General features: G+C 44.4%; 1 protein-coding gene across 6 annotated transcripts in view; it reads right to left on the minus strand.

Moving 5' to 3' along the window:
* Nucleotides 1-18,530, minus strand: part of NEO1 (neogenin 1) — a 161,041-nt gene that overhangs the window by 89,637 nt on the left and 52,874 nt on the right. For all 6 annotated transcript variants that reach the window (XM_085071067.1, XM_085071066.1, XM_085071061.1 and 3 more), the window contains exons 2-3: nt 17,937-18,254; nt 2,291-2,572 (exon numbers count right to left, since the gene is read on the minus strand). In XM_085071067.1, the coding sequence (XP_084927193.1) occupies nt 2,291-2,572; nt 17,937-18,254 (600 nt within the window). The remainder of the gene's footprint in view (nt 1-2,290; nt 2,573-17,936; nt 18,255-18,530) is intronic.

Below are 18,530 nucleotides of genomic sequence, written 5' to 3' on the forward strand. Positions count from 1 at the left end.
AACGTGGAGCCAGCCAGGTGGAAAGCAGGGATACAGCATTTCCAGGAAAGCAGGGATACAGCATTTCCAGGTAGCCATCCTTACAGGGAGAGGAGCTGGAGACACAACTCTGACTGCTCCCAGCTCCCAGAAGGGAGTTCAGCTCACAGGTAAATGGCAACTGGATCCAAATATTAAGTGACATTTTTCCCTTGCACTCCTATGTTTGAAAGCACCTGCTGTCAGGCAGCAGAGCCCAGAAATGCATCCTCTTGCCCAGTGGCAGCCTGGTATGAGACAAAGCAGAACATTTAAGAGGCAGAACGTTGTCCAGGGATGCAAATTCCTGGGATGCAGGAGTGTGCTGGGTGTGTTTCAAAGCCTGGGAAGCAGTGGTGGGTTCACTGTCAGCCACACATCAGATAACCATTTAAAAGGGGAATAAACTGAATAAAGAACAGATTAATTCAAATCCTCCTTTCAAATACATCTCAGGCCAAACAATCAATTATGGGGCCGCTCAAGACTAAAGGAGCTTTCCCTTCAACAGCTTAATCCCACTTTTTAAAAAAAGCCTGGTGGGAGAGATTTCACCAAACTTCACTATCGACACTTTCAGATTCATGACTGAGCAAAGAAACAGCACCATGTGAATTCCCTAACACAGCTCTATTTCATCACCTTCAGCAAAGCATTATAAAAGCAAGAAAACTACAGCTGGAGCCAAAAGAATTCAAAAGACCAGTGTAATATGGATGTTTATCAAGAAATCTTCTGTATCCAAAAAAATCAGCAAAATCCTCAGCATTTGAAGGGCTGCAGAAACATGAAGGCAATCCAAACTACAGGAATTCAATTAAGCATCTTTTCCAAAAGCACTTTCCTTCAAACCCTGTATCCTTAGTTGGAGAAAAGACAAGGCTTTGGAAAGGCTAAAGAGCTGAATGAAACAAATTCCTATTTTAGGCATGATTCATTTCCAACCCTCCAATTTCAAAAGACAGCTGCAATTGTAAAATCAGGATATTTTACAGAATAATTTAGTATTTCAAGTAGAGAAGGGCCATAGTCAGGAGAAACAGAACTATTCCTTGAAAGGAACCCCTAAGGTGCCCCCACCTGCCTGAAGTTGACCTGTCACCCACACCAGGTCATGCCAACCGCACTGTCCAGCCTAACCCTGAGAGCCTCCCGAGATGGAAAAGCCACTCCCTCCAGCAGCTCTCCAAGAGTAACAACTGAATCAGAATTCCTACATGGAGACCAATCCAGAAGAGAGAGCTCTGGGAACAATTAAGGAACCTCATATGAAACACAGGCAGTATTTCCCTAGTTTGGGAAAGCACGACCCACATTCCTGTCCTATTTTTGGTCACTTTTCAAACCTTTGTGTTAGAACAGCTGGTGACACAACAGTGCCACTGGGAACAGAACAGACTGAATGTGCCAACAGTTTACATCAGCACTGGACTTCTGTTCTAACAAAAATATCTCAACATTTCAGCACAACAGGCAAAGCTGAACCTTCCAAAAGAAAATGTCACCCCCCTCTGGGGGTTGGAGAGTTCCCAAAAGGTCCCATTGCTTAGACAATAAGAATTTCCTGAATATTGGGAAGAATTAAAAGCACCTCAGCTTGAGCATCCCACAAGCAAGGGACTAAGCACCAATTTCTTTAGGAAACTTGAACAGGTTTTGAAACATGGGATTTAACCTGAGAAACTCAGAAATCCGCAAACTTTTATACTCATAGAAACAGCCAGTTCCCTTTCTGCATCATGACACAATGAAAGTGTATTACTGGGGGCTTTTTAAAAGAAGTCTTTCCCCAAAATGCCTTAAAAGAGGAGCCATTAAGTATGGGAAGGAAGCTGTGAGTGTCTCTAGCCTGTCTCCAATCACAGCAAAGAGCTCAGGTGCTGGAGACAAAGACCCTGGATTGGAGACTTCCCCAAAGGTCCCACTGTTTAGATGGCCCAAACTTCCTGAATATGGGAAGAATTAAAAGCACCTCAGCTTAAGCATCCAAAGAGCAAGGGACTAAGCAGTAATTTCTGTGGGAAACTTCCACAGGGCTTGGAACACGGGATTCAACCTGAAAAAATGTAGAAGTCCCCGTTTATACTCAAACAGTCAGTTCCCCCTTTGCAACACGTCACAATGGAAGTGTATTACTGGGGGCTTTTTAAAAGAAGTCTTTCCCCAAAATGCCTTAAGAGCGGATCCATTAAATATGGGAAGGAAGCCGTGAGTGTCTCTAGCCCCTGGAGACGCAGAAGGAGCTGAGCTAGAGAGAAGCAGCTGCAGGTACCTGGCAGGACTTTGAGCTCGGCCTCGTCGCTGTACTTGGGGCTGCCCGCGCTGTCGATGGCGCAGCGGTAGAGCCCCGCGTCCGTGTCCGAGGCGTTGGTGAGCAGCAGGGCCCCGCTGGGCAGCTTCAGCAGGCGCCCCTCGGGCTCCAGGGGCAGCGCCTGGCGGTCGCGCTCCCAGCGCAGCAGCAGCGCCAGCTCCGCCGTCACCTCGCAGCCCAGCACGGCGCTGCCGCCTCTGCGCACGGAGGTGGGCTCTGGCTGGCTCGTGAACCTGGGCAGGCCTGCAAGAAAAACAAAACAACAACACATTGGAGATGTTCTCACCAAACCTGGGAAGTCCAAGGTTCATGAACGTAGTCTTTAAAAAATTAAGCTGCTCTCCAAAGCTTTGAAAACATTAACAGCTGACAGGACAATGCTAAACACGGATGGAATAAAGGCAAATAAACTCAATAATCACAGAATCCCAGACTGATTTGGGCTGGAAGGGACCTTAAAGACCACCTCATTCCACCCCCTGCCATGGGCAGTGACACCTTCCACTTAATCCCAGGTTACTCCAAGCCCCATCCAGCCTGGCCTGGAACACTTCCAGGGATCCAGGGGCAGCACAGCTTCTACAATACAGCCTACACAACACCTTCATCTCCAGCTACAAAAGCCTCTGTACAGTGCCACAGGGTAAATATTGAGATAAATATTATTGAGGTAAGTATTTGCATATGAACATTCTCAGTGTGGCTGAGACCTGAGTTTCCCCAGGGCACACCACAGAGCTGACCCAGCAGCAATGCACAACTCTTGTGTCACCTTTTTCATTGAAATGTTCTCCAGAAACACCCAGAGCCCACTGAATGGCTTCACAGCTGGGCTGGGGAGGCCACACCCTTGGGGGAGCTGTGGGAAGGGGTTGGGGACACAGCTGGAGCTGGTTCCATGGAGCCACAGCTGAGACAGCCAGTGAAGCTGGGGGCACATCCATAAAGCACATCCATGCAACAGCAGTGAGGAAAGCGTGAGGAACATGCCTGGAGTGAGCAGGTCGGAGGAGGAGGAGGGAGAGGAGGAAGGGCAGCTTTGGGTGTTGCCCTGGGGAGACCAAGGTAGAGCAGGACACTGAAGAATTGGGAATGAAGGCAAGGAATTGAGCCTGGAAAATGGGGAGACAGCAGGGAGAGGTGCTTTAGTTTGGTTTTGGTTTTTTACCACTCAACTTAAATGTCAAGAAATTAAATTAATTCTCCTCAAGACAAGGTTGTCCTGCCATTACAGTAACTGAGAGAGATCCCATCTTGACTCAGTAACTTTAATCTTACTTCCTGTCGATCCTGCTGAGGATCAGAATGAGGGAGCAGCTGGACAGCCAGCCAGCCACGGTCACCCCACCCCAGGTATTTGCACACAGAAATTACCGAATCTGTCACAGTTCAACCGAGTATTTTCACAAGTCTCACTTAAGACGTACCACGAATGCACTGAAAATGTACCAGTAGAAGGACAATTCCTTCAGGATAGCCATACTGAATCCTAACAGAGGAGAATCTTAACATATAAATCACTTCTGTCCTGTCAAGTTCCTCCCATAACCCTGTACAATTCATCTCCAATTGCTACGTATTTTCTCCTCTCTCAGAATCCTACCTGGAGGCTCCTTCCCTAACTTCATTCGTCTGAGAAACTCTGTTTCTAGTTTCCCCTCCCAGTGTACTTCCAACCAACTTGCAGTCCTTTGATCTTGACCTTGTTTTGATATTTTGCATCTTTGATATTTATCCCTTAGTCCCTCTGAGGTATTCATAGGAACAAAAACCACAACTTCTTTCTTTCAACTTTCCTTCTGCTTAATGAAGCTACGATCTTTAGTTTCTTTCCCTCATTCCCCTAACATCCTGTCCAGCTTTAAAGATGCAGACTGGCAGGATAATTTGGGGAGGAAGGGACCCCGACAGAGCAGAGTCAGCTACGAGGTCGGAGCTGGTTACTTAGGGATTTGTCCAGTCAGACCTCAAAAATCCCCAAGGATGGGGACTGAACAACTCAGGCAACCTGTTCTACTTTGTGACTGTTCTTATGGAGCAGACCTTCCTCCTTTAATCCCGTCAGAACCTCCTTTGCTCCAACTGATCCCCAATGCCTCCTGTTCTCCCACCAAGCACCCCTGGCAGAAGGACAAACCCAAGCACCTGCTATAATTTAAGATCCCAAACACCCACAGAAATATTACAAAACTGCTTCTTTGTCTATTGAAAAGACCTTCCCAAAAGATGGAACCATCTCAGTGGCTCCGTACAATCAATCCTAGGACCCAGGTAACTTCTTCCTCTCCCGAATCACCTGTTCCTCTGTCCTGGCACAACTCCAGGGTATCTCTGTACCTGCCCGGCTTTGCACACTGTGCCGTAAGTTCCATCCTTCGTCAGTCTGCAGCATTATTTAATTCTTCCTGTGAGACCATGGAGGCCACAGCAAAGGTAACAAGGTCCCCTCGTTTGCCACACTTGCTAATTTAGTGGGTAAATAGGTTGTTCTTCCAGCTGATGAGGCTGTTAACCCTGAGCCTCTGAACTCCAGTCTCTGAGGCATCTGTCCTTCCTGAAAACCTCTTTCTTGATAAAACATATTCAATGTTCATAATTACATCTGATTCTTATCTCTCTCAATATTCTCATTTATTAAGAGCCCAGCATGTTAAGCCAGTTCTTTCCCCAGACGGAGAGGAATCCTGGGTCACCTCCTTTTGCCAGGTGACCCCATGACTTCTGTTTTCACCTCACCTGTGACTCATGTTTACACCTCACCTGTTGCCATCTCTTTGCTCCCAGCAACCACCACTGGTACAGCCAGCTCCACACCGGTAACCTGAAGCACAAGTGAGAACCTTCCTGGAGGACTAAAACCCTGCAATTTCTCACATCCAGCTCAAATATGCTTTAATTTAAATCCCTTACAAGCACTATTCATTTCCTGGACAAGACAGACCTACTGCCTTCTGTTGTATGCAGGTGCTCCACAAAGGTTAAATAAGCTTTATTCAAGATGGTTTCATTACTCACTAGAACTGAAATTACAGCTCATTTTCCAAGTCATCTTAAATGCCACTAAAACCTGTATTTCGTCATAGTCCTGTGTGTTTTTAAAATATACATTTTAACCTAGCCTATAATTTTGCCCTAAAGAGTAATTTTCTCTTATTCTACAATTATTGGCAATTTGCAGTGCTTAAAAGCCACCATTGTGGAGGAGGACCCTTTGCTTTAGCCAACAAACAACCACAAAACAATCACAATGCATTACAAAAAGCACTCCAAATCCAGGCCTTAATTACTATTAATTCGGAGACCTGTTTATAAATCCAGGAGCAGGTCCTGGAGCGCTGGCACACCTCCTGCAGCAGCGAGCCACTAGAAAATACCCTTTCATCTCCCAGCCCAGAACCTTTCCATTACAGAGCTGCTCCTTCCCTCTTCAAAATAACAATTATCGACTTCCAAGCCAGCATTTCCTGAACTTTGTGTAATCATTTTTGAATGCATTACCATGTAAGCCAGTTCAGTCCAGTTAAACTACAAACACTTTAAAAACAATTTTTAAGTTAACTTTTTTAAAAGTTGATACTTTTTTCTCTGTGGTTTTTATTCCCAAAACACCTCAATCAAGAAGGCTGAGCAAGAAGATCTAATGATGAGCAGAATCCCAGAACTGTTTGACTTGGAAGGGACCTTAAAGCTCATCCAGTCCCACCCCCTGCCATGGGCAGGGACACCTTCCACTGTCCCAGGCTGCTTCAAGCCCCACCCAGCCCGGCCTTGGACACTTCCAGGGATGGAAGACACATTCCTAAGGAGGAAGTAGCCCCCACTCCTCACCCACGTGTTGCAGGGAAATCAGTTGAAGACATCAGCCCATCTTTTGGTAAATGAATGTCATGATAAACGACACTTTGGGCTTCTGACATTAAAGACAATTTTTTCATGTTTGTACACACATTAATCATTCTGTGGCAGTGCACATACATTAGGTATCGATTTTAGGACACCAAAGGAAAATACTACTGACCTAGCAAGAATGCAGGTTAATAAACTCAATTTAGGAAGGATGATTTTCCATTTGGAATGTTCTCTAAACACAGGAAGGAGAACACATAAGCAACAGTGCACTCACGTGCATCTAACAGGGATTAGATGCATCCCAAACTCCGTGTTTCTGCTAGGCCAATGAAAATGGGAGAGAAGGGGGGGAAGTCAGCTCTGTGCCTCTTTTCTCCTTCCCTTTTGTCTCTCCCTTCCCTTCATCGAAGCCCAGAGCAATTGCACGATTGTGAACGAACAATCTATTAATGCTAATGTAGTGCATTCAATCAGCATTCCCAGTCTCAGCGTTACTAGATTTGTGGCCCATTGTCTCCATTTCTGAAAAAGATGTGCCTAGAAGAGCAATAATTCCCATGCTCCTGGAAAACACAGATGGTTAAAATTCTGGCTGTAGTCTCCTGCCCTCAATGGAGCCAGTATTTCATCTCCTGGAGTCTGCAGGAGCAGGGAATTCACTGCCCTGAGCCAGATGCCAATCTAGCTCAGCAGCCTCCCTGTGACTGCAGCCAGTGCCAATCATGTCCAAGGAGACTGAAAGGAAAAAACCTTCCATAATCAACCATTACTGAATAACTCACTCATCTGAGGGTAGGAAGTAACTCCAGAGTCACACCTGCCTCTGCTCAGCACCACTGGGAACACTGTTCTATTTATCGTGGCTGCCACTGCCATAGACACATTTCATCCCCCCAGAGTCCCACCAACCTTTTGGGACTCACCAAATCAACACTGCAAGATGAAAGTGAGAAGACAGAACCATCTCCTTGTCTCTATGGAACAGAGAGCTGTGGAGGAATCACCTTTTCCTGCCCTGGCAGGGCTGTACCTTTACAAGTGGTCACAAGCCTTTGTGAGTGTTTTCCTCACGTGCCTCCCTTCTGTTGCCACTGCTGGACTGGAATTTAAGGTAACACTTTGTGCAAGCATTAAACTGCTTTAAACACACACACATCACATGTTTGTGCAATTAACATTTCCCCAAAGCTGGTTTCAGGCTTTCTTGTGACATCTCGATATTCTCAGCAAATGTTTTCCATTTTTCCTCCCTTTCTGTTGCAATATGGAAAAAGTAAAGCACAGGAGCAGCTGGCAGGTTTTCCATCCTGTTCCCTCCTGGATACCATCTGTGAAAAGCCTCTGCTGCCCAGAGTTAACTTTTACTTAAGTTTCTCCTAACTTACCCTACTCTAACTTCAGCAGCACCAGCTCTAAACATTCCACCCTACAGCTTCCACTCTCAATCTGAAATTCATCCAACTGGTCTGTGAATGATCCCACAAACTGCTTGCAATTTTGAGGCACTTGAATTTTCCCCATTGCCGTCTGCCTGATCAAATTTGAACTCATGACAAATCCATAACTACAACTCTTTTCCCCAGACAGCCTCTTGGGGAGTGTGAGGATTTCAGCACCACAAGGAGGTACTGGAGAATGGGAACATGATCCCCTATTGTTAGGACAGCTCCAACATCTGCTACCCTTCAGCGACGCAGCCGACCACAAAGACGCCGCATATTTTGTTAGTGCATCAGCTCCTCACCCCAACCCTGCTAAAAAATTAATAAGTCCGGCCATCTGTGGACACTTCATTAAATTATCACAGCTCCTTCTCTCCAACATTATTCAGCATCATTTGTTGGAGCGGCAGAGGTGTGAAACGGCTTAAAATACACTCCTGTTAATGAGACGTATTTCATGGATCTCACTGGCAAATGGAACAGACTTCATAATTACAGACACTCCTGGAGAACACAAGTCCAGCACAACCTGAATTAGGATAAGGCCAGATGCTTCCAGTCCTTGCTACAAACACCAACCGGCACATCATTCTCCCCCCTTGCTTAGGCAAACCAGACAGGGAGAATACAAGCAGAAATCTGGGCAGGAGACAGCTCCTAAGGGAAGGGAAGAGGATTTTTACAAAGATTCTAACATGGAGAGAGAAAAACCTACCAAATGTCCTTGCTGGCCAACCAGAAGTGGAAAGTGTGTGGAATACAGAACACACATGAGGAATGTCAGGGCATAACTAGAACCCTGACTTGGCTGAACACAGCCATGACAGCATGGATAGCATGGCACATGCTGATTAAAAACAGTGTCCTTTGGAATGTAGGAAAAGAGGGAAAGGGAGAGGATGTCACTACAGACACGGATACTATACACACACAGTCACACAGGGAGTGACCTGGTGACACCTCAGAGCTGTTCTGAACAAACAGCTGAACTCTGCATCTCCCAAAGCCCCTTCCAAGCTCAATTATCCAATGACATGGAGAAGGTACACAAAAAACCATAGTGAGAAATAGCAAAATATTGCACAAAATATTGTCCAACCTGGCCTTGGACACTTCCAGGGATCCAGGGCAGCCACAGCTTCTCTGGCCAACCTCTGCCAGGGCCTCCCCACCCTCACAGGGAAGAGTTTCTCCCTTATATCTACTACACATGCAAAAGTTTTAGAGGGTCTTTGGACAAGGAAAACACACCAGCATAGTATGGTGTGTATGATGAAACCTGGCAAAACAAGCAAATCCAAATTCTAGTCAGGTGATATCAAGAAGAGACCAATAAATTATTCCAGGAATGAAACGGGAGCAAGAAAAATGATTGAAGGAAGATCTTCAAAAATACAGACATCACTGCTGACAACCACAACTACGAGAAAAGCAGTGGGGGGGAGGTGGGGATGTCAGTCCATGGCAAACGGTCAGGCTCAAGAAGTGCTACAAAGAACAGCACAGAAATAAAGAAAAAATATATCTGGTAGAAGAAGTGAAATAGTACCATGAAAATTGGAAACAGGACTGGAAGCTCAAGGGCCAAACAACACAAAAGCTCCAGCAGCAGCAGGAAAAGCTGCAGCAGTCACAATGAATCTGATCTCCACAGACACCAAGAAACAGCTAAAATAACATTCTAATGCCAGAAAAAATGAATTGAGAGCATGCAAACCATGGAGTCATTTATTTGCTACTGTTGAAGAACATTCTAATAGCAAGGCCAGTGAAGAAACCCCTGTGGGATTTCATGAGAAGCCCTAAAGATAAGGCACACAGATTGCCTCATCATTTAAGGAACTTCAGGTCTTCATCAATAGACTGCCTAAAAATAAGAACCCTACAGGCTCACAATTACTCTTTCCAAAACAAAATCGAGAGCCGTAACAAAGGAAGAATAAGATCCGAGGGTTGTGGTGGAAGAAAAGAGCTTGACAGGTTAAATAATTTTAGATCCAGGCAAGGCTATCAATTACGGAAGCTCATGTGAACAAGCTATTCAAAGAAGATTAATGCACAGAGAGGACTGTCAGGATAAATTTATCACTAAACTGGAAGAAAGGAAAGATCTGAAAAACTTTTGCAGGCAACTCTATAGACAGTGACAAAGACAGCTGGTACCTGACAACAGGCATTTAGAGACAGGAAATAACCAACAATTTCACTGCGAGCTCCTCGGGATGCGTGAATGGCAAAGAAACCCTGCAAAACCAGCGTGCTTGAAGGCTGACAGAACAGCAGACAAACACAAAGCACAATGAACTTCTACAGACACAAACATGCAGCTCAAAGAGATGCCTGCAGACAACACGGGAGCGTGGCATGATAAAGGAGAACACTAAGAGCCGTATAACTGCAAATTATCCGACACAAGCACAGCTCGGTCCCAGGGACAGGGGCAGCACAGCTCAGGTGGGGTCAGCGCACCACTGACCCCTCCAGCAGTTGCCATGGACCTCAGAGTGTCAGGGAGAGAGTTTGAGAGATCTCTCCATAACAAAACCTTTCTTTGCCTAATTTTCACTCTGTTTAATTTAAAAGCAGACTGACAGTGCATGTAAGCCAGGGCTAACTTCAGAAGCTGTTACAGAAGGAAGAGCAACACCTTTACAGAAACATATAAATTATCTAGAGACATTTCCCCACGTTCCCCCCAAAATAGGGGTTTCTATATGCAAATGAGAGTTTGGAGAGTTTTTAGTGTTTTGCAACATCTTTACTTCCTATGTATTTATGTGAATGGTGAGACATACCCTATGTTTTTAAGGACATTACCAAGAACTAACCTCACTGAAATCGACCCTAGCAAATGTCATAACTTCATTTTTCCTTATTAAAAATAATTTTTCCTCCATTTTGTTTCCTTTTCAGGGTCATTAAACTTCCTCTTGAATTTTTGTTACAGAAAAATACTGCATTAATCAGAAACACACTTGTGCCATGGTACTTCTTACCCTGGCTGGTTTTGTGTCACCTTTCACTTGGGGTGACAATACAGGTTCTTACAATTTTCAAATGCAATATTCAGTCAATCAGAAACCTGAACAATGTCAGCACACAGACCCTTCACTGTACACTAATAAAGCTGAAATCTCTGGCCGAGTCCACTGGAGCAGGCAGGGAGTGAAGAACGTAGAATGAAGAGGCAGATGTAACCATCACTCTGCTAACAGCTCGGGATTCCGTGCAAACTTGTCAAACAGAATTACATGGGGATTGCTGGGGCTGACATGCACAGCAGAAAGAGGGGAAAATCTGATCTGAGTCAAAATATTAACAAATCCAATCTGAACAAAACTCGGCCAAGCTTCTTGTTTAGGGTGTTGATGCACCATCAATATGGTATCACTCTGTCCTCCTCTCCCCATCCAGACACCCCAACCGAGTGTCAGACTAAGGTATTTCAGGGGTCTGGCCCTCCATCTCCCTTCCACAAAACTCCTGTTTCTCCACAAATTAAGTCTATCACCTGCCAGATTTTCAAAGGCAGAGGTCAAGATGGAATGTATGCTGAAAAGAGCTCCCACTTATTATGATTTACAGGAAGTTTATAATATTCCGAAGGATATGAACACGACTTTGGCCACGAATTAAATGCACAAAGGATATTCTCTTTGCCAATTACGAGACTTGAATTGCACTGGACTTAAATTTCACTCCAGAAAACACATCCAAGTTTTTCTCTATTACATCATTACTAAAGCAAGAAGCTCAGGCACGAGTGCCACACATTTCCCTGTGCCCCCTCTGCTCCAGCTTCAGCAGATCATTTGTCACCCTCCAGCGAGCACAAATAAGCTTTAACTGGCTCACTGACCCACAGAATTTGGGACAGGGATAGTATTAGTCAGAATGGACTCCTGGATTTGGTTCGATATAAGGTGTAATAAATTTGAAATATAAAAGCTTAAGAAAATCTGCATTTTTCAACAGGTACTAGTTTTAATATCATTCAGCAAGCAAATTAAGAGTCTCTTCACCTGGACTCTAACTTGGTCATTAGACGTCAAAGAAGAGTTTCAAAACAAGCAGGTCACATTCCCTGCTGGGCTTTCCCCAGGATTCCAGTGGTGATCCAGCTGCAGGCAAGGCCTGCCCTTCTCTGCCCTGGACATGGCAAGAGGCTCTGGTATTAAATCCCAATACGAGACTAAAAATTTATAATGGTTTTGAAACTTTGCCCCCAGTCCAAGAACTGAAGACTAGTTCAAAGGCTCACATAGATTTTCTTCCCTACTCTAACTGGACAAATGTGGATTGCAAGAATTGAGAATGACACAAGGTGGAACATTTATTATCTTAAATGTCTAAACTCTCACACTTTCAGTAACACTTGACAGAACCTGTACAAACTGCTGTTGTGTTAAAACCACCTTTCCCATTTACCCGTCATGAAGAAATGCATTTTGATCTGAGCCAATTTATGAAAAACACATATGCTTTTTTCATAGAAAAATATATTTCTGCAAGGAAAATTTATCACCCGTGTCACTTACTAGCTAAATGCTCTTAAGTACCCTCCTCTGAAGTATCTCTGCTCTGAGGCTTCCTACTCCAAGGTACAGAATGTTCTTTATTCATAAAGATCTGATCAAGATTACTTTTTCCCCTTTGCTGTTAGAGGAAATGTGCAATCCTGGGTAAAAATGTGCTGTTACTTCTAACACAACCCCATCTCCAAAGAGCCAGGACAGTTTGTCCTGTGCTTTGCTCTCACCTTTTAGGTATGCCACAGACTCCAGGAAGAAAAGGAAGATTACAACTGAGTAGTTTTAGGTTTGACAAATTTCTCAAAGGGCAAGAGCAAACAGAGCCAAACAACCTGGCTACTTCTGTGAAGTTCCTTGTAAGCATGGCAAAAAGCAAAGATAAAATGTCAGCTCGAATTAATGTTTGAAAAAAATCCTTATCTATTCCCCATGATATTCACAGAAACAAGTGATCGATATTAAATAGCTAAGCTCTCTAGCACCCCAGAAGGAAACACAGCACACCTCTGCTGCTGGGCTTTGCAGTGCTCTACCTTTAACTGCAGGCCCACATCCCTCCAGGTCCTGCTCCCTCCCATAGGCTGTGCCCAGGGAATGGCCTGGACAATCATTTCTTGGCCACAACTTCACCCACTGCCTATCATCCAGTGGATACAGAATTACTTATCTGTAATTGGATACAGAATTACTTATCTCTGCCTGCCCTCCTCATTTGCAGCATCTTGGTTCATTATAGAAAGTAATACTTTAAATTTATTGGAGAGAAATCCTTTATTAGCCTGTGAAGAAAAGGCAAAGCATGGAGATCTGGAGCTGGTGCCATGAGCTGCACCAGAAGCAGGATGAGACCCTGGCATCTCCTGGTCCAGAACTCAATTAACTCCTCCAAGCCACAGAACCACAGCAGTCCATCCAGGCCCCCTGCAATTCCAGTGACAGCTCTCCCAGCCATCAGTTTGGAAGCTCCAAGCTGACACATGCAAGATGCAAACAAACCTTGCAAAGGCAATGTGCTCAGCTAAAAGCTGGAGCAATTTCCCAAGTGAAGTCCATTCCTGACATGCGACGTATGGAGGAGCTCCCAGCAGTGAACCCCAACCGACGGCCAGGTCCCTCCTCCCCGCAGGGACACTCGGCATGGTCACGCCGGCAATGTCTGGGGTGGGGACAGCCGACCTCACCCACACAACAGGCTACAGGGGCTTCTACTGCACTTGTGAGAGCACACACTTGGTTAAAGTGCACTTCTGAGAGCACACACTTTGTCACTAGCCCTGTGCCGCAGCACCGCAGTCCGGAGGAGCCAGAGCTATGGGTGTGCTGCATGAGCCAGCAGGAGGGGATTTACCCAGGGCAGGAGAGCTGAGACACCATGCTTAAGAGCACGCCTGGAATTGAACTCCAAATCCTTCTTCCAAGTATGGACACGATGGGCCCCAGCCTGCTCCAGTGTCCCTAGTAGCTGTAAGTGGAAAACAGGAAGTCTCCCAAGGTTTTAACACAGAAAAACACATGAAGCTTCACCGTGGCATTTCCTGAGTCACTTTTCAGGAAGAAACGTTCTCCTCTTGGGCTGTGCTGCCCCTGCAATGTGCTCAATGGTTCTGAAGGATATAGGACACTTTTACTAAGTACATGTCACATTTTCCTGGTTCGTGAAGCATTTTAGAGTTTGACACTCCATGGCAGGAGCATTTCTTAACAGAAGTGATTTGTCTGTGCTTTTTCTAAAAATAATTACAAAATGAAGGCTTGAAAATAAAGTTTTTGGGAATACTTAAATGAGAAATAATAATTCAAGGAGATTATTTAGTTGAGGTGAGAAAAAACAAATCAGAAGTTGTTCACCAAGTGCTTTTGAATTAATGAAACTCAGACACACCTGAAGTTTGTACCAAGGCAGCTTCACAGCTGCCTCATCACAGCCGAGCCAATGACACAAAGCTCAAAGCCAAGGATTATCAAATGCAAGGATAAGTGGAAGAAGAGGAAGTAAAACAGCTGGATTCACTTGAGGAAAGAAGATGACAGGAGGTGAAACAAATAATTTAGTGAGCAGTCTTTAAATGGATATATAGAGCAAATAAATCTGCATGATCAAACTCAGTGGCCCTGTCACACTTCCTAGCTTTTAGATCCTCAAGTATCTGTTTTCTGAATAAAAGCTTTAGGAAAGCTTTAACCAAGCCACAGTAACCAGTGACTGGGGAAAGATCATCTCGGGAATATTTCCAGCTCGTGTCATTATACTTTTTATTAAAATACATACATATTTATTTTTCCAAGATGAATTACAGACACAGATCTCAAAAACTTTGTAAATCTATTTTTAATCCATGTTTTACAGCAGCTTTTTCAAACCCTCTACCCTTCTTAAGATCTAACTGGCACTTAAGTATCAAAGGCAGATTTGCATTTCAAAACCCAATTAAAAAACATACTGTACCAAGGCACTGATTAAAGTGTTGTGGCTTTACATAAATTAGGCAGCTTCTTTGACTTTCCCTACTTCAAATCCATCATAACAATGGGGAAAATCCTATATATTACACAGACTGTACGACCACCACACCTTCTTCTCCACTGCCCTAAGAAACTGCTGATGACAAACTCCACCTTCCTTTGCTTGGAGGAACCAAAATGTGGAGGTTCACACTTCTGAATGGGAAAGAGATACCGGTGCCCCAAACTGCTGCTCATTAAAGAAAACTAACATTTATTGCTGTTTGCAGTTCCTAAAAATCAAGAATTTGCCACTACAAGTCTGGCAGAACAGCACTTTACTACCAAGGTGTAGCAGTACACATTTCAAGTTAGAGACTAATTCAAGCATTCTTCATAATGGAGTATTTCATCATATCTTCTGACTTGTTTTTTAAAACTAAAGACAGCAAAAATCAGTTTCTTTAAGAGGCTCAGTTGCCACGGAACCTCTTGATCCTCACACCTCCAAGAACCTGAAGAGCAAAGTCTTCTCATGGATTATGACGTTTGGAAAAGGTCCTTTAAGGGCACGGTGCCAAGTACACAGTGCACCTGCCATGATCCACTGCCCTGGACGGCACATTCAGAGCAGGGTCAAACACATAAATTGATGCAAACCCAAGCAAGTCTGTCTCTAACAGAATTCCTTCAGTGCCTGTCCAAGTACTCCATGCTCAGGCACTCAGACTGTGTTTTGGGCTGAGTTCTCCATCCAGGGATTCACAAAACCCCATCATCCTATAGCAGTAAAAAAGCTTCAGATTCCAACACCCAAAAATTTTAGATCCTTCAAACTAGAATCTATTGGAAGTCTTTTAAATAATTTGAGAAACTTTCCCAATTTGGCCACCTTCCTGTAGGACTCTGGTAGATTGCTGAGGATCATCCATCAGCTGTGCAGTTCCAACACTGAGAACTCCAACCCTGCATCCCTATGATGGAACACAATATGTTTTTTACTGGGTTTTCCTTGTCCTGGCCTCCATGACTCACCTGAACTTGTTTTCAAGAGTTCTTTAATGAGTAAGAAGCTGTGAAAACATGCAACCTATGCTTCAGAATGTTCCCTATTAGACATCAGGTGCATGGCAGCACCACACTGACACACACTAGAGGAACCGCACACACCACTGCTCAATTAAGAGGGGAATTAGCTCCCTCCCCCTGGAATGTTGAGGCTGAGGGGAGCCCTGACTATGCTAACAATGCCCACACTCACCACAGCCTGAAAGCTGCCAATTAAAACCAAGAGGGTGGGAAGGAATATTAAAAACCACTATTAAAACTGAGGGATTCAAATGAGGACAAGAAAAGCAATAGACTAAACCAGAATTTAAATATTCCACCTCTTATTGCAAAGCCTTCAGCAACCAAAGTGCCCTTCCCCCAGCAAGAGGATTAAACTTGGTGTGGCTTTGCCCAGCTCTTGGCACTTGGCTGGGGTGGTAAATAGGTTTTCACACACCCACATCTGCCAAAGTTTCTGCAGCAGTGCAGCCAGAGGATGCTCTGGGGCAGGTTTCCAATGCTCAGGACGGCAGAAGGCAATGCACAACATGTATCACCAGCCTTTCCTCTAGTTCTGGGCAATAAAACTACCGTTTTATTGCATGGAATCAATCAATAATCTTATAACACAGCTGTCAGGCCAGTGTGTGCCAAAGGGGCAACTGGTTGTGTGGGAAAGATCCTTATTGTTTTGTGTTACGCTGTATTTGTTGTTTTCTAGCTAAGATAGTTCGGGAAAAAAAAACCTCACCAGAACTGCATTGTTGTTTGTTGTGGGTTTTTTTCAAGTAAGCTCTTGGGGTATTTTTTCCCAAGTACTTGGGTTCTTTTTCAAGTACTAAAAGGCTTTTAAAGATTCCATCATTTTAGAAAAAAAAAATGTATCTATTGAAATAGTACTTTTTACCCAGATAGGGGAAAATGGAAGTGGAAATTCGGCAGACATTTCGGCTTACCTTCATTTTTAACCCCATTAACCTCACCTAATGATCATATAGAGCAGGCTGATGGCAGAGGCAGGAGGCTGAAGGCTCTCATGTGGAAAGCAGCAGAATTAATCCCGACAGCAGCGATGCAAGGAGGTGGTAATTGCTCGAGAGAAGTGTGGGAGAACTGCCTTTATTGTCCTCATTGCCAAGAAGCTCGGAAATCTATTCCTCATTAAGAGACTCTCAAAGTCACTCTTTTAAGGTATAAAACCCCAATTTTTCTATTTCTGACACTGCTGATGTTTCACAACAATGATACAAGCCAAGTTAATGGGAACAACATCCGAATACAAACGATGGAAGCGGCAGCTCTGGGGGATGCAGGAGCACCAGTCACGAAGAATTCATTACCCCGAGACATTTATTAAGCAAAGGAAAAAAAAACTGTTTGAAAAAGGCTGGCAAACATCATTAGAGAAACAAAGGAAAATTGCTTCATAGGCTTTTCTCCTAGTACAGTGCCTTAGTTTACCTTGTTTTTTTCATTTTGGTTCGTTTTTGAAGTCTCACCCTTGCTCAGTAATTACAAGCCTCTTCTTGCTTTACTGTTTACAAGACACAAACTGACAGTCCCAAGCCCTGAGAAATAAGCAAGTGACAGAACAGATCACTTTCCCCAGCCATAATCTTTATTTTTACCAGCAAACTTCACTCCCTCAGCTTTTATTCAGGGGGTAGAAAGCAATACCACCTATCAAGTCTAAACGGTTCTTGAAACACCAAAGTTGAGGTCACAACTTGGGCTTTTTAAAGGCAATTTTTATACATTTGGTTGATTGTTACTTTTCAAACTTCCTTGTTCATACCTGATACTCATGAAACAAAAATACAAACCTGCAGCACTCCTTTCTGTACTTGTCTCCCAGTCCCGTAGGGATTGTACATAGTGCTGTCAGGAACTTCCCAGATGTTTCAGACAGAGCACGTAAATCTCCACACACAAGCACAGAAAGTTATTTTAAGGTTATTTATGCATAAAGAAATCAAAATCCTGGTTTTTTTCCCCCTTCTAAGCTGTGGTAAATCTCCATTGTGATTACAGACACCTGACACTTCTCTTAATCCATTCACTGTGGCTTTCCTGACCTGCAGCATTTCCTGAGAAATACCCACACATTAAGCTGCTTACAGGAACAGAACACATGCCAACTTCCAGCCAGTAAAATGAGAGACAGCCCCAGTTTTCCTGACAGCTGATGGAACCAGCTCATGTTCCTTGGGAAGCACCTTCCTGTTTTTCCAAGGGCAGAGATTCCCTCTCCATCACCACATTCTCAGTCACACTCCCAAGCCAGAGCCTTACCTGCCACGGTGAGCTTTGCTGTCCTGCTCACAATGGTCCCCAGGCTGTCCACAGTTGCCACGCACTGGTAATATCCTTCATCAGGTTTATTGTGCTTGGAATGCACCACGCTGTTAATTAATAAAGATCCATCAGGCAGCAGCTGGCGGCGGTCGTCCGACACCAAGTTGAGGAAAGTGCCATCCTTTTTCCACTCGATTTTGGGAGGGGTCTCGCAGTGAGCTGAGCAGTTCATGATCACTGATGCTCCACGCACTGCCAGCACGTCCAGGGGCTCCACCAGGAAGTAGAAAGGAGTGAAGGTTCTCACAAGGGATTCTGGAAAACATTGCACAAGTTTTGGGTTAGTTTTCCACAGATTTTAATACGAAACGCACCCTCCTTCAAGATACCGTAATGAGCACAAGCACTACCACCACCCACATCCTCTCCCTGGATAGAATAAAACCAGCTTGATCTGTATCACAGTGTTTTCTGCTTTCACTATTCACATAATGGACTCTCAGATTTTGAGACATTTTCATCCCCAAAATGTATTTCCCTGCTCTGCTCCCAACTCTTCTGGGATGGGTGCCCTCACAGCAGGGCTGTCCT

Source organism: Lichenostomus cassidix, chromosome 10, assembly GCF_008360975.1.
Source record: "Lichenostomus cassidix isolate B80296 chromosome 10, HeHo_3.0, whole genome shotgun sequence".
NCBI classification, from domain to species: Eukaryota; Metazoa; Chordata; class Aves; order Passeriformes; family Meliphagidae; genus Lichenostomus; species Lichenostomus cassidix.